This window comes from Pristis pectinata, chromosome 30 (genome assembly GCF_009764475.1).
Source record: "Pristis pectinata isolate sPriPec2 chromosome 30, sPriPec2.1.pri, whole genome shotgun sequence".
NCBI lineage: Eukaryota > Metazoa > Chordata > Chondrichthyes > Rhinopristiformes > Pristidae > Pristis > Pristis pectinata.
The window spans coordinates 20,155,538-20,172,370 of NC_067434.1; the positions used below are offsets into that span (position 1 = coordinate 20,155,538).

Consider the following 16,833-nt stretch of genomic DNA (forward strand, 5'->3'; position numbering starts at 1 on the left):
ATAAAATACTTCCTGAACTAAAATCAAAAAGCCAGTTGTATGATCACATTTTAAATACAATTTAATTCTATTAACTTAATTCTCACCCGCAGTCCGAAGTACAGGAGGAAGAATACGTTGAATGCCATGTCAATCTGTAATGTGAAATCATCGTAGAAATTCTGGCAGGATTCTATTGGGCTAGTAAAACACAGGAAAGGAAGGTTTAGTTTGAATCAGAACAACACAACACAAAGAAAATATAAGCCACAATGAAACATTTTCAGTCCTCATTACACTCCTGAATAGCAAGAGTCTTTATCCCTGCAATTTTCCATGTAAACCGTTCTTTTCATATTAGGCATACACGAGGAGAGAGCATCCGATATCAGGGAATACCGATAATGCATCAGGAATACATGGGATTTGCTGTAAAAAAAGGACATGCAAAAACAAAAGAGTACAAAGCAGATATCATTCAGAACTTTGTTGGTCCTTGATTAACCCTTAAAGAACTGAATACTTAAAAGTCATTTTAAGAATTACCATGATACGTAAGCATGGACAATCTGTTCACTGTAGCACACACTTAAAGTGGCATGCTGTAAAACACAAATATATTAAATCTTTATAGAAGTGCAAGGAGTTTTAGCAGTGCTTTAAGGGTTACTAAATTCATGCAGCATTGCTTTTCTCCATATGAGAAGCAGCCATAGCGAGTGCTAAAATAGAGAATCTCTTCTTGTGTAATCGTATCAGGCACCAGTTATTGATGTGTGTATTTGTAACACATGCAATTCAAACAAACAAAATTAGAATTGCAACACTCTTATACTTTACTCTTCAGAAACATTTACATTTACTTGTCTATCCATGAGTTGCAGGCTAGTAAATTATAGAAGAGGGCTCTTCAAAGTAATGCAAGTTTTAAAAGTATCCAAACAATAGCTCTACATGCAAATGATAGTCACTTCCAAGTTGATGTGATGTTTTAACTGCATAGAATTCCATCATTATAAAAATATTTTATGATCAAATGCTGAAAATGTGGTACATTTTCAGTGCTTTATTTGCCTTCTGGAACTAGACAGATTATGCATGTTTTAAGTATGCATAGCAGATATATAATGCAAATAAAGAAATTAAACACCAGGGTTGGAAGCATTTAATAAAAGATGCTGGAAGAGGCCAGCATTGCACAGCTCTGACGAAGGACTTGAGCCAACATACCATTTGACATTTCTCCTTCCCCAGTGCTGTAAGTTTCTAATATTTCCCATTTTTTATTCAAAATTAGGATTTTTTTTCTCCATCTACTCCCTGGAGTCAGCTCATTCACTGGTGCATGGCAATTTTACACACAGTGCTGGAACTCCCATTGGATGTGAGGTACCTCACAGTAGGAAATGAACAGCCAGTGCACAAGGTAAGATTAACCTACTGCAAAGGTGCTTAACTTGGCCTACACTTGAAGACCTACAAGTCTAATGCTGTAAATAATTATAGTTCAGAGTTGCTTCGGATTTGGTTTAAGCAACTGGCACATTAGTCAGTTTTAAATTGACCCTGAGCAGCACCTTGTACTTCAGGACTGTTTTGCAGCCCATGAAGTCAACTACATGTCACCTCAAAGTACAGATGCTGCTTTAAGATATTTTACAAGTGGATCTACCAATCCATATGACATATCAGTCTATATTTTTTCTCTGGTATTTCCCCAAGATGGAGAAATACCCCTTTAAGATAAAACACAATCAATATTCAGAGTCCCGGGTTGCTTGGTTGTGGAAATCTGTAATGTGCTTCCTGTGTTAGATGCCTGGTTAAAAAAACAAAGCTTTTGAAGATCGCTTTGCATCCATAACAAGTATGACTCTGCTCCTATTGTCATACCAGCAAATGCCAAAATATGTTTGCTAAATATAGCAGACTGTGAATTTATAGACAGTGCAGCAGACCACATTAAATCTGCTGAATAACAGTCAACCCATGAAGCTGCTGTAGTCTAAGGGAAGAAAGGCTAAAAGGGAGGCAAGGGGAATGTCACTGAACTATGACGGTTCGCAGGAAAACCCTTATCAAGAGAAAGAACGTTATAGTCAAAAAGAAAACGATATTTACTAATGGTAGAGTGTTATGTAGAAAAGATATATCCTGTTCAGTCACTTCTTAATTAATTATTGACATTTTAAAACTATCAGTTCAGGGATTAAAATGTGGGGAGGAAAAGAGAAACAAAAAAAGGATTTGTGCAAAGCCTTTGAGAGAGAGTCTGGATTTGTGTCACCAGTTCAGTAATTGTTCTGCACTCCAACAACATGCAAGGTAGCTGAGTCTCCAACAACATGCATGAAAACACTTGCACTGACAGACCAGAATGCAATATAAAATCTAATCTCATAAGGTACAGAAGGTTGCAGTGACCAGAGAAATGAGCCGTCATACTAATAATAGATTTTATTTTGGAAAACACAAAAGGCGACAATGTCTCACGAGTTGTATTATGTGAATTTGAGGTGCTAAAGGGAAGCACTTAAATTCACCAAAAATGACTGATGTTTTTGATGCATGTTTAATTACAGTAGAGATTACATACTGACAAAATCAGTGCAAAGGCGTGACGATCAGCAGTGGGAATAATACAGCTGGGGAAGAGAACCTCAGAAGCTGCCGACTGTAATCTGTAAAGAACATGCTCTCATGTCAACCTACACACTGCACCACAAGTGTTTCAAAAGATGGGTAAAATAACCAAGCTTCTTCCATTTTTCCAAATCTACTAGAATGCTTCTGACTGACACTGAGCAAACAAACTTTTTTTTAATTAAACAGCATTGAAAATTGATTAAATCAGATGTATTTTTCATCTCAAAAAAGTCAGTCTATTCATTTCTGGGGTTCGATAGGTTCACTGGCAAGCTAGGAACTGAAGGAAAACACATTCAAAATACCTCTTAAGTTCAGTGTGATTACATGTACTGTGACTTTCATCAGCTAAATGCAAACAACCGGTGCCACAGTGAAAATAACTAAAGTAGTAGCTTGATATCACAATTTATCAGGAAATAACATTCTGCATGGTAACGATAAAAATATTAGGAATGGTTCAGTGTGATTTTTTTTTCAGGCTGTCTAGACCATCTCTGTTATATTAGTGTTTCTTCCTATAAGAACCTATGACACAATCCTAAAAGTATTTACTGTGATTTTATTGCTTCGCTTAAAGGACTGATAAAACCAAAAGGATAAGGTTTCTGCAGATTTTTTGTTATCTTAAATTAACTTTGTGCAGAGGGGTGAAGACTCAGCCAGCCATCAAATTGATTAGAGCAACACATCTCAGAGAGATATTACTGTTGCAGTTACTGACTGCTTTGCATTTCAGTGTAAACTTTTCACTGAAGACAAACAGTCTGTACTTGTCGAGAAGGCAGAAATGATTCTAACAGCTAAAATTGGGGCTGACAGCAATCTCTTTTCAAAAGATTAAACAGGGTCCAAATTAAAAGTCATCCATATTATGGAAGCATTGAAGTAAACCATGAAATATAACTATGAGCAGCTTTTCCAAAACCAGTTCCAAAAGGCTTATTCTGTGTGATTTTCATTTCAAGCTATCAGGACCATCTCTCCTATTGTAATTTTTCTTGCTGTAAGAACATATGGTACAATCCCAGAAGTATTTGAGTGTATGTTTACTTGCAGTTGTGGAACAATGGAAGACAAAAATAAAGAGGGTATTTAGCCCTCAGACCTGGCCTAACATTCGATTAGATTAGGCTGTGCCTTAATCCCATTTGCTTCATCATAGAGTCATAGAAAGAGAGATACAGCACAGAAACAGGCCCTTCAGCCCACTACGTCCTCACCAGCCATTATCCACCCATTTACACTAATCCTACACTAATCCCATTCTCCCTACATTGTATCATCTTCCCCCAGATTCCACACACTAGGTGCAATTCACAGCAGCCAATTAACCTGCATGTCTTTGGGGTGTGGGAAGGAACCAGAGCACCAGGAGGAAACCTACGCAGTCACAGGGAGAACATGCAAACTCCACACAGACAGGACCCGGGGTCAGGATTGAATCCAGGTCTCTCGCACTGTGAGATACCATCTGGGCCACTGTGCCGCCAAATACTCTTCAATATCTTCACCTCACAAGAACTTCATTGATTTCAATCCTGCAAAGGTTAAACTGACTCCCACCATCCACAGCCTTTCAGAAAATACCATGAGAGATTTCTACAGCTCTGGAGTGATGGAGTCTTTTTCAAAGACACTGCTGAATTCCCTGGACCCACGTTTAAGTCTGCGCCCCATTTCCTCATCAAAGGAAATCGTGTTTTATTTTCATTACCATGTTTGAATTTCTTTACCTTTGGTTAATTATCCTGAGTGGAACATCCCACAATCTGCCAAATTCAGGGAAATTAAAACTAAATGAGATTAGTTTAAATTGGCATCATGGTCGGCACAGACATTGTGGGCCAAAGGGCCTGTTCCTGGGCAGTACTGTTCCATGTTCTACAAACTTGCACCATTTATCCCTTTTGGCCTCAGTTACCTCCTTGGTGACTCTGCTGCATTCACTCCTATGAGGTTTTGTATTCATCTGAAGCAGATGTTAGAGAGATATCAAATACTGAATCTACACAGAAAAACAGAGCCAGCTGCTGATCTAAAATGAAAGAATTCTCCAAAAATATCATCCTTCCTTTCAGGCTTTCCTTCGGAATGTGCCAGCATGAGTTTCCTTTAACTTCTAGGTTATTTTCCTCTTTGAAATACATGGGCTGAAAAAGACTGCCCTGTAGAAAGTGTGAATGAATCAATGAGGCCAACTCGCCACTGGAGGGAATGTCTCTCGCCCTGACACACAGCGAGGGCTGTCCTTCAAAGAGTTTGAACCCCAGAGACCAGTTCCTACAAATTATGTTCTGCACCTCCACTGGTTATTTCAGCTTTACGAGATTGAAAACGCACTTTGGATTGATGCAAATGTTACAACAGCCATTTTATATCACTCAGGAAATTCAGCTGCATACTTTCTGCTGCCAGTTGTGCTTACACATCTATTAAGAACTCAGCTTCAGGACAGTTTCAAGTAACAGTCTCTCCCAAGCAATACTTCTGTTAAAGCCTTGCTAGGAAGATTATGCCATGCTGCCCAAAGAGAAACCATCACCATATACATCCGGAACAGTTCGGAATACACAGTTCGGAACACATCCGAGCACCTCCAATGCCCCTGTTCAGGACGGAGAGATGGTGCGTCGAAGTACACAGGACACTCCTTATCCTCGATTATGGAAGTGGGATCGGAGGGAATGAGTCCCCAGCTGCTGTCAGGGTCATTCTCAATTTCTAATACCATGCTCCCAGTGTCTACTACTGTGCACCCAACATCTAATATCATGCTCCTAGTGTCTAATATAGTGCTCCCAGTATCCAAAACTGCTCCTATTAACCAAAACTGCTCCCATTTCCAAAACTATGCTCCCAGTGTTCAACATTGTGCTTCCAGTATCTAATACCACGTTGCCAACATCTGATACCATGCTCCTAATGTCTAGTACTGCACTGCCAATACCTAATACCATGTCTAACACCATGCAGTATCTAATACTCTGCTCTCAATATTTACCACGGTGCTCCCAGTGTCTCCTGCTACGCTCTCAGTTTCTAACACTGCGCTTGGAGTGTTCAACACTACGCTTTCAATGTCCATTGCCATGCTTTCAGTGTCCATTGCCATGCTGCCAACGTCCAGTGGTCCCTTTCATGGTCCCAGTGTCTAATGTCGTGTCCCCACTATCTAATACTGTGCTGCTATTGCGGCAAAGTCATTTCAAAAGTTCAAAGACTAAATGCAAAGAAGGAGGGCATGGATCAATTGGGTTGGGCCATAGATCAGCCCCGAAATTTACTGGAGGAATTGGCTGGTGACTGACTGGCCAATATGTGCTTCCAACTCCCTAGAGCAATGCCAGCACAAAACATGACCTTAGATGAGGTTTGGAGCCTTGGCTTTTGAATGAAGCACAGGCTGACCTGAAGAAAATGGAAAATCTGACAGCTGACATTAATTGCAGATAAAAAGCTCAAGTTGGTTCTCTGTAGGAGGGAAGGCTGCTGTGCCTCAAACTCAAGTCTTCTCCCCATGAGACAAATGCACTTGTTGGCAACTTTCAGTAAGTGAGACAGATCAGAATACACACCAAACTTTTCTGCTATATATGATAGATCACTGGCACCAAAGAGTCAGTAACTAAATGGAGAGCTTCAACTTTGTAAAGAAGCTATTGAGATGAGTGCCAGAATGCAATGGAAAGTTATTAAAGAATTTAAAGATCCTAACAGTGTATCTGATCCTGAACAGATGCCAGATAGAATTTGTACGATCCTTCAAATATTGGATGCTACACACAACCGTTTAGTGACCCACCTGGACCCTGATTACAACAGCAACCTGAGCACTGAAAATAGCAGCAAATCAACAGATAAAACAATAACTCAGTGTGAATAAAGGGAGCAGGGAGTGTGTTAAACAGAAAACCGAAGTTTGATCATGGTCTTGGTTCAAGGAGAGGTGGGCAGTACGTGCATGACAGAGCATCTGTGCACCCTGTCCCAGAGTTAATTAGAACTCTGCAGGAGAGCAGGGCTGCACAGGAAGAGGGAGTGAAACTACAGCAGACTTGCCAAAGTCTCAGGGAGAACATTCCTTGAAAAACATGGAAGAACTAAGCAGCCATGGTACCACAGAGTGCTCTAGACTAAAGAAGCGAGAACTGCACCTCTGAAGTGAAATATGTACCCTTCAATAATCCAGTTTTTACACTTTAGTCAGAATCCTATCTACATTTTTAACAACTGAAAAACATCTCTAACTTTATAAATAATTACTTGTATATTCAAATATAAAACTAAAATATAATGAGATTACTCCAGAAGTTAAACTTAAAAGATGTTCAAGAATCAGAAAAGGAGATGATTATAATCACAAAATTGAGCAGGTTCCAGTGATCCATGTAATCCAACAAAGGACAATGTGGCAAATCCAAACACACTGCCCACCTATCTGTACGTCACGCCTTGGTTGTAGTTGAAAGCATAGTGATATCTCCAGGGCAGAACAAGCAGCACCCTTGATTCACATGTCAACAGATAACATGCTGTACCAGACCAAGAGGAGGTGAAATCAGTTGGCCCCATTCCATGGGAAAAAATAAATTCAACTAGTTCCCAATTTGTTTGAGCTTAGTTCTAAATGTTTTGTTCATATTTTCATTTCTTGAGATGTGGGCGTGCTGGCAGACCAGCATTTACTGACCATCCCATTAGCAACTATACCCAATGCTTGGGACAGAGGGGCAATTTTTCAAAGTAGCACTTTCTTCCATGTCAGAGCTGAGTCAATAGGTAATGTTTTGTAGCGACTCACCATCCGGGTAAGCGAACCGGCTCGGCAGTCGGGTCGCACGGCGTCGGAGTGGCGAGGCCCAAGATGGCGGCGGGCCTTCGTCTTCCCCGAGCGACGGGGAGAACCCGCGTGCGGGAAAGACTTGATGACGTAGCATATACGTCATTGCCGGTTGCATTGGGCGGGAACAGTCTCCCTTAAAAGGCCCGCGTAAGGCGGGAAAATAAACCAGTTCTGTTCTGAAACTCTACGACTCGCGTCTTGTGTTCATTCCGCGGTAGCAGCCGCTACAGTTTCAAGTTTTAGTTGGTGTGTACACACAGTTTAGCTAATTGAAAACTTTGTTTTGAAATAATTTGTTAGTGAAATATTTTGGTTAAGAGTTGCAAAGCTTTAAAAGCTGGTCACTCTTCAGTGAGCAGCACATGGTAAAATCAAGGAGGCTCATCCTCAGGGAAACACGGAGCAAGCTTCAAGATCTCAGTTTAAGAAATTCCATAACATCGGGACCTGACTGAATGATGCAGAGGAGAAAAGAAATTTCAAGAGTCTTTATATTATGGTGCCAGTTCTTGATTGGTGAGATCTAGTAGAAGGTTCACCAGAACACTGAATGCACTCAAATTTTCTGGGGCAACCCGTGACATAATTATTCAGAGCTCCACTTATAGATTGGGACTTGTGAAGGGACAGATGTGTGGCCAGACTGAGAAGATACAGCTCAGGGTAGGGTGAAGGGATGTGCAGAATCAAAGCATATGGCCTTTCCAGTACATCATGCTTTTGCAGAGGATCAAAGTTATTTCAGTATATCGGAAGCCTAAGCCACAGTTGAGAAAGAGTAAGTAGATCGAGGAAGAAATGATGGGAAAAGAATCAAGCAAGTTGGCAGGTGAGCTTCAGATTGCTCAGTTTGTACCCTCTGTGTTGGGGTGCGGGCACTGCAGTTCAATAGTTGGGCTACATGGGCATATCCACACATCAGCATGGCTGGGTGCTTAGAAGAAGGTGCACGTAAAGAGTAGGTTGTCATCAGCTATGTAAATTCTGTGCTGCCCAGTAGCTGAAGGTGACACCGAGTGTGCCATCCTGGGTTAAGATCACCCCTGACCCTTGGCCTCGGAAATTGAAGATCATTATGGGTTAGGGTGATACGTGCTGCAGATGTAGCTGGTGGTACCTCATCTGATGGAGCCAACCACAGGCTGAGAACAATCTGATGTGCCTCCAGCACCACAAAAACCAAGACACGTGGATTTTGGGCAACATTTGTACAAATGTTCACCTGACCAGGGTTTACTGATTGTTTGCATAACAGGATCCCAAATGCTTTGCTAGTTGTGGTCTCGTTATGCCTTGATTTATGCGCAAGTAGACCAAGGTCCTCTATTCTGCACACTGTGCATTGGACTAATAGAATAGCAAAGGTGTGGGGCACCAACTGGCTGCAGCATTCTATGATTCATTGAGGGCTTCAGCACTTAAATGGACTAAGTCCTTTCCAAAGCAAGATATGTGCCCTGCTATCAATAAACATAAGTACAAAAGCACTGAGGTGTAGATGCCTGTGGGATATAAAATGACTTATTCACAGCCTCTAACCAATCCCTATTTTCTAGCCTACAAATATTAAGTGGAGCAAAGGTTATGAAGGTCCACGTGAACAGAAATGGCAAGAGAAAAAAAGCCAATTTCTGTTCTATGGTGTCCTTGTGCAGCAGTTTCAATTCATTCATGGGACTTGGTTATCACTCGAAAGGCTAGCATCTATTGACTGTCCCCAACTTTTCACTGTATCTCAGTACATGTGACAATTGTAAAACAATACCAATAACTCCCCTTGTGAAAGGATTGGTGAGCGTCCTAATTTAGTTGCTTGACTGGCTTGCTGGGCCACGTAGAGAGCATTTAATTGGTTTGTTGCAAATACCATGGGTTCCAGGTTGCACATGGATCAGACCAGAAAAATAAGACTTCCTTCCCTCCAGGATAGCCATGTTCTAGATGAGTTTTTACAAGAGTTGAGCAATTTCACAGCCACCATTATAGGTATTTGCTGTTTATTCCAGATTTATTCCTTTCACTGAATTTAAGTTTCCTAGCTATCGTAGTGGGATTCACACACATCTCCAGATCATTAATTACTATCAGAGCAACATAACCAGTATATAAGTGTTAATCCATAGGGATTTATTGGTTTGGGCATATCAATTACTTCAAACACATGGAGAGAGCACACAGAGCAGTGAAAAAGTCAGGGAGTAAGGAAGTTGAATCATGAAGGATCTGCAGACATCAAATTCAACTTTGCAGAAAAAGATGGTTGGAACAAGATCAACAGAGACACAAGAAATTCTGCAGATGCTGGAATCTGGAGTAACACACAAACAGTGCTGGAGGAACTCAGCAGGTCAGGCAGCATCCGTGGAAGGAAATAAACAGTTGACGTTTTGGGCTGAGACCCTTCATCAGGACTGGAAAGGAAGAGGGCAGAAGCCAGAAGCCAGAATAAGAAGCTTGGGGGAGGGGAAGGAGTACACGCAGGCAGGTGATAGGTGAGTCCAGGTGAGAGGGGGAAGGTAGGTGAGAGGTGATAGGCAGAAGAGGCAAAGGGCTGAAGAAGAAGGAATCCGGTAGGAGAGGGCAGTGGACCATGGAATAAAGGATGGGGGGAGGGGAGGAGAGGAGATGAGCAGATCATCAAGGCAGGGGAAGGGAGCCACAGGAATAAGGGAAGACAAAGGATGGGGGGGGAGATGGGGGGAAGAAAAAGAAGGGGTGGGGTTACTAAAAGTTAGAGAAGTCGACGTTGAGGCCATCAGGATGGAGACTCCCAAGGCGGAATATGAGATGTTGTTCCTCCAACCTGCGTCTGGATAGATATGTCAGTATGGGAGCGGGATGTGGAACTGAAGTGGCTGGCCACCGGGAGGTCCTGGCTGTCGCGGCGGACGGAGCGAAGGTGCTCGACGAAGCGGTCACCCAAGATCAAATTATGATGGCTAAGTTAGAAATAGAAATGACAAGATCTGAAGAGCCAGACCTTACAAAGTGCAACAAAAAGCAGGAAACCCTTAAAACCACCACATTCCCAGAAATGTAACAATTTAGAGAAGATTACCCACTGGATATGGATGAAGCAAAGTCAAGGAGGCACCCAGCTAACTAGCTAAATGACAACTGTCAATGCATCGGCAGATGGGAGAAGACTGGTTACAAGGTCAATGCTGATCAGCTCAAAGTGAACAGGTGAAGCATTTTGCAAGTGAGAAGGATCCCAATCGTTAAAATTCAATTACAACACCAAGCATGGACGTGTGGAAAACAATGAGGAGGGTAATTTTAGAGAAGGCATAGATCGGCTGACAGAAGGAGCAGATAAAGTTTACTTCAGAAAAATCACAAAGTACTACACTTTGGTAGGAAGAGTAAAAAGAGACTAAATTGCATGGGTACCATTTCCCATATCATTGGAGTCAGATCTTATTGAAGGCAGACATCAATGATAAAATCCACTACCACTGCCAATAGCCCAGCACAACCTCAAACAACATCAAACTCAGCACAAAACCCATGTTCCAGCAGTGGTCCCTGCCCTCTTGATTGTTTCTAATGTGTGGATGACCTACAGCAGGCACCTTAATGCATTAGAGAGGTACCACCAACACTATCTCCACAGAATTCACTGGCAGGATAAGTGAACCAACATCAGCATCCTCTCCCAGTCCATCATCCCCAGCAGCAAGACCCTAATTACACTCAGACAACTTCAATAGGCAGGCCACATCATAAACATGCCCAACACATGAAGCACTTACTCTAATCTGAGCTGTCATAGCAAGGGATTACCAAGCGGACAGAGGAAAAGTTTCAATGCTCACAAAGCCTCCTTTACACTAAAGCAAGTGTAATATCCCTATGGATTCCTGGGAAACTCTGGCCCATGATTATTCAAAATGGGAAAGCAGCATTCAGCATTGAAAACCTCGAGCCCATGTACTGGGAGCAGACAGAGATCCACTGTAAACAGTAGAAGGAGTGCACCACCTCACGAAGTACCAACCAACTTATTCCACCTTCGGCAGGGCTCATGGCCCCATATTGGCCTAATCAACCACCACAGAACTGGAATGGAAACAAGCAATCCTTGATCTTGAAGGACTGTCTGAAGAGAAGAGGACAGTTCTAAACAGTATGCAGGAACAGAGGACCTGGGTCCACATAAACATAAGTCAATGAAAGTACCAGGTCCATATTGAGACCATAGTCAGTAAATTACATGGGAACCATGATTCATAAATGGAGCTGTGAAATATAAAAGCAGGGAGGTTTCATAAAATCTTCCTAAAATATTGGTTGGACCAGAAATGGAGTTTGCATCCATTCCAAGTCACCACACTTTTGGAAGGATGTGAAGGTCCCAGAGAGGGTGTTGGAGGGATTTACTAGAAAGGTCCCAGAGACAGGGGATTTCAGCTATAAGGTTTGACTGGAGAAACTCAGGCTGTTCTCCCAGGAGCCAAGAAGGTTGAGAGGAGATTCCTAGAAATGTACAGAATCTTGACAATATAAGTAGGGTAAATAGAGAGATATTTCCACTAGTGAATGGTTCATGGACTCAGAGACAAGTTAAAAGTGTAGAGCAAAAGATGAGGAGAAGCTTTTAAATGTGGAGTGTGGTTTCAATCCAAAATTCATTGCATCTTGTGGTGGTGGAAACAGAATCAATCAGGGACTTCCAAATGGAATTAGACTGGTCTTAAGGGTTAATTTACAAGACAGAGGGGAAATAATGGGAAATGGGACTGAGCAGGTATCATTAGAAAGAGGCAGCATGGACTCAGTGTCTGAATGGCCTCACACATACTGTTTTTATTCTGTAGATTCTTTGTGCTTATTATGGTGCATTTCAATTTCTCTGATGTGTATTGGACCCAAATCCTTCAGGTAAAATGCAGAGCTTCATGCAGCTAATCAAGTGCTTGACAGCACTTGAGTAATCGTGTACTTCAAACAGTAATTTCAAACACGCAGACACAAGATGAATGAACAGATGTTGAGGGAAAATGCAAGTAAATACCATGGAGCAGCAGAGGCTGGAATGCCAGCAAAATACATTTATTTTAAAACAAAAGAGATCCTTAAATAACTAATAAAGATTAGATTTGAAGATCATATGGGAAATGCCAGCAGAGAACATCAATGTTCAAAAAAATTCTTCTTCTAAAGTTTTAATGTCACCTGAAAGAGCTAGCAGTCTGAGATTAAATATCATTGATTATAATACTGGGCTCCAGAATTTCACCTAGTTATAAATCATTTGAGAATTCAGAGAGCTTGATCTATTGTGGTTGGTACTCAATTTAAGAGATTGACTTTGGTTGACTTCTCGAACTCCATCAACTTCTAGTCTGAGGAAGAATGCAATAGCTGCAGTGTGCACCGTGTAAGAAATGCACTGAAGTTACTCTCATAGCTTACGGCAACAACACCACCCAGACCTACAACCTCCATCACCAAGAAAGACAAGGGCAGCACCATCGCCTGCAGGGACCCCTCCAAGTCACACACCATGCTGACTTCCCCACCCAACCACACTGTGGGAGTATCTTCACCACCACTTCCTCAAATGGGCAGCAGCGAGTGTTGCCAACTCACAGCTTCAGGGACCCAGGTTCAATCCTGACCTCAGGTAATGTCTTTGCAGAATTTTTACATTCTGTTCATGACCATGCAGGTTATTTTTGGGTGCCCTGGTTTCCTCTGACATCCCAATAATGTCCTGGTACTTCAATTATTTATTGTAAATTACCCCTTAGTGTAGGTTAATGGTGAAAAGAATAGGGGATTTGATGGGCATGTGTGAGTATAAATTGCAGGGAAATAAGAAGGGGGGAAATGGGCCAATGGGATTGATCCTTGGAGTGACGATGGACAATGGGTTGAATGGCCTTCTGTAGTGCTACAAGGGTATGACAAATAATAGGCTGCGGTGCAATAAGCACATTTCTCTTGTGAAGTACTGCAAAAGATACCTGGGCAGCTTTGAGCTGGCACCCTGTCATCAGTCACTGAGATCAGTCAGCCTTCTAAACTTGCTTCTTCCAAATACACATCTAACCTTTGGTGCTAATCACAACAAGATCCTGTGCTCCTGCAAACCTAACAAAAAGCTGTCTTCACCAAAACTGGGAAACAACATCCAGCCCACAGTGACTCCTGAACTCTTGATAACCCAATGACGGAGACTGAAAGAAAACCTTGGGAAATTGGTCCAGATGTACAGGTGCAAGTCCAGCAACACTTAAGCTTGAAACTATTTAAGCAAAGCAGCCCCCTTGACTACCTCTCCTCCCAGGCCTCTTCACCACTAGCACATCATCCCTGCCATGTAAACCATCTACATTATGCACTAGTTATACTGCAGTCACTCTGACAGCACCTCCCAAACCTGTGATGTCTGCCACCAACAAAGACAAGGGTAGCAGGAACACCACCTCCTACAGGTTCCTCTCCAAGTCTCATATCACATTGATTTGGAAATATATTGCTGTTCCTTCACTGTCACTGGATCTGATTCCTGGAACTCCCTACACCATAGCACTGTGAGAATACCTTCATCAGAAGGACTGTGGCAGTTCAAGAAGGTGGCTCACCTCCAGGGCAATCAGGGATGGGCAATAAGTGCAGGCCATGCTGGGAAGGCTCATATTCTGTAAATGAATAAACGTTAACACATGAAAATCACGATTCAGGAATATTCCAGCCTGCAAAGGTGGACCCAGAGACAATCCCACTCAAATGCAGGGAGAAAGGAAGTCAATAATTACCAGACTGGGCACTCACCCTTGCTACTTTGCCTGGTCATTTTCCATATAACACCCTCGCCATCCAAGCTGAACCTTGAACCATCTGAAAGAGCGTTTTCCATTTCAGGGATCTCATGTCAGTTGACACCAAGGAATCAGAAACAATGTGTTGCCACATTGATAAATATTATGAATGCCACAGATAAAAATTGTCACAATGTCATAAAATGGAAAGGAAATGCCAATTTTGTTTGATCTTTGGGCCAGTGATAAGAATGGAAGCAGGGAAAACGGGGCAAAACATTTCAACCAGGAGAAAAAACTACAAATGGGAGCAAAAAAAAACTGACTGGAATTTAAGGAAAAGTAAAATAAACAGAAGAGAGAGTCGGAAAGTGAGGGATACGTTGATGGGAACTAAGTGAAGGAAAGGAGGAAGCATGTGGATTGGTTAGGCTGAATGGCTCATTTCTGTGCTATGCCTACGGTTACCTTTAATTCTGAAGTTCAGCTGTTGATCAGGTGCTTATCTTGTTGACTATGTTTTACTTCAGTTTTGATGCTTGGACATCAGCTTCAAACTAACAGCTTTCCAAATGTTGTTCAGAATTTTCTTAATATGCCGTGAATGATGCTTGAAAATTATGGGACAAGAATCCCGTATCAGTTATGTAAACTCGTAGTTTCAACGTGACAAAGGAAGGCACTCAAGCTTTATTAGGTTGCTTACCAAGACTGTTTGGATGTAACATTGGTGTCCAGGGGTATAACTGGTTTGTGCAAAGTTTATCTGAGGTGCAAGACTGTTTCCTGTAATTTCAGGGTTGTTATCTCTGTTTAGTAATGAACCCCAAGAAAAGTATTTAGACCAACATCCAAAAGGACTGATGCATTGGACTCCAAGTCAGCAGACGAGCTTGGTTCCTTTAATCACTGATGAAGCAGGCACTAACTCTTAGTCAGGGTTTGTTTGAGTGCAGATACAAGGTTAATGGCAGGACTCTTGGCAGTGTGGAAGAACAAAGGGATCTTGGGGTCCACATCCATAGATCTCTCAAGATTGCCACTCAGGTCGATAGGTTTGTTAATAAGGCATATGGAGTGTTGGCCTTCATTAGTCGGGTTATTGAGTTCAAGAGTCGCGAGGTGATGTTGCAGCTCTATCGAATTCTGATCAGACCACACTTGGAGTATTGTGTTCAATTCTGGTTGCCTCATTACAGGAAGGAGGTGGAAGCTTTAGAGAGGGTGTAGAGGAGACTTACCAGGATGTTGCCTGGATTGGACAGCATGTCTTATGAGGATAGGTTGAGCTTTCCTTTTTGGAAAGGAGGAGGATGAGAGGTGACTTGATAGAGGTGTACAAGATGATAAGAGGCATAGATCAAGTGGACAGTTAGAGACTTTTTCCCAGTGTGACAATGGCTAACATGAGGGGACATAATTTTAAGGTGATTGGAGGAAGGTATAAGGGGGATGTCAGGGGTAAGTTTTGTTTTACACAGAGAGTGGTGGGTGCATGGAACGCACTGCCTGCAGAGGTTGTGGGGGCAGATACATTAGGAACATTTAAGAGACTCTTAGATAGACACATGAATGATAGAAAAATAGGGGGCTATGTGGGAGGGAAGGGTTAGATAGATCTTAGAGCAGGATAATATGTCGGCACAACATTGTGGGCCAAAGGGCCTGTACTGTGCTGTAGTGTTCTATGTTCTATGTAGGTGATCTGTGCTACTCACAGGTCTTGATTGCCAAGCAAGAGATGTTGACCCATGTATTGCATGCCATTTGACGTCAGTGGAGCCTCTGTGTTTATACCCTCTAACACGCTTCTGGGTTGGTGGCACAATGCAGAGAAGATTATCCCTTCATTCCACATGGAGGCAGCACAACAGGGCCATCATTTGACTTCAACAAAATCTTATCATTAAATTAATCAAAGGGATCTAAGCCTAATATTTTGTATGATTCCAATAACTGGCAGCAGTTTCCATACCATCTCAACGTGAACCCAAATTTCACAGAGAATTTCTCTGTGCCCGCAGTGATTGACAGACCAGAACTCATATCACAGAACCAAGTGGTTCGGACTACTGATCCAGGGACACGAGTTTCAATGGCAGCAAAGGATCTCGAATACAAGTAATTTTATATCACTTGGAATTAACGAAAAAAACAAGGCTCAGTAATTGTGGGCATTAATCTATTAGATTGCCTTTAAAACCCATCTGGATCATGAATGAAACCTGCTGGCCTTACCTAATCTGACCTATTTGTGACTCTTGACCCACTAATGTAGTTGCCTCCTAAGACTTTCCTCAGCTTGGGTAAAATTAGGGAGGGCCAATAAGTAATGCCATTGCTAGCGACATCTACATCCTGTGAACAAATACATCTGAAGCTAACAGAAGCCCATGCTATTAATTCTAAGGCAGTGTTAGCAAGTCAGCACACAAGGGTGCAAAAATTCATCATCCATTGTATGCATGAAGCAGCATAAAATCATTGAACATGAATTTTAAAGCCTGGTTCAATGAGCACAGTTTTTCGGCATAGATTGCATGTTTAGCAAGTGCAGCAGAGGATGGGTTTATACCATCTGCATAAAGCCTT

At 42.0% G+C, this 16,833-nt stretch overlaps 1 protein-coding gene across 1 annotated transcript in view; it reads right to left on the reverse strand.

Moving 5' to 3' along the window:
* Nucleotides 1-16,833, reverse strand: part of LOC127584756 (calcium-activated potassium channel subunit alpha-1-like) — a 779,405-nt gene that overhangs the window by 342,141 nt on the left and 420,431 nt on the right. The window contains 1 exon segment of the mRNA XM_052041687.1: nt 87-180. Within this exon segment, the coding sequence (XP_051897647.1) occupies nt 87-180 (94 nt within the window).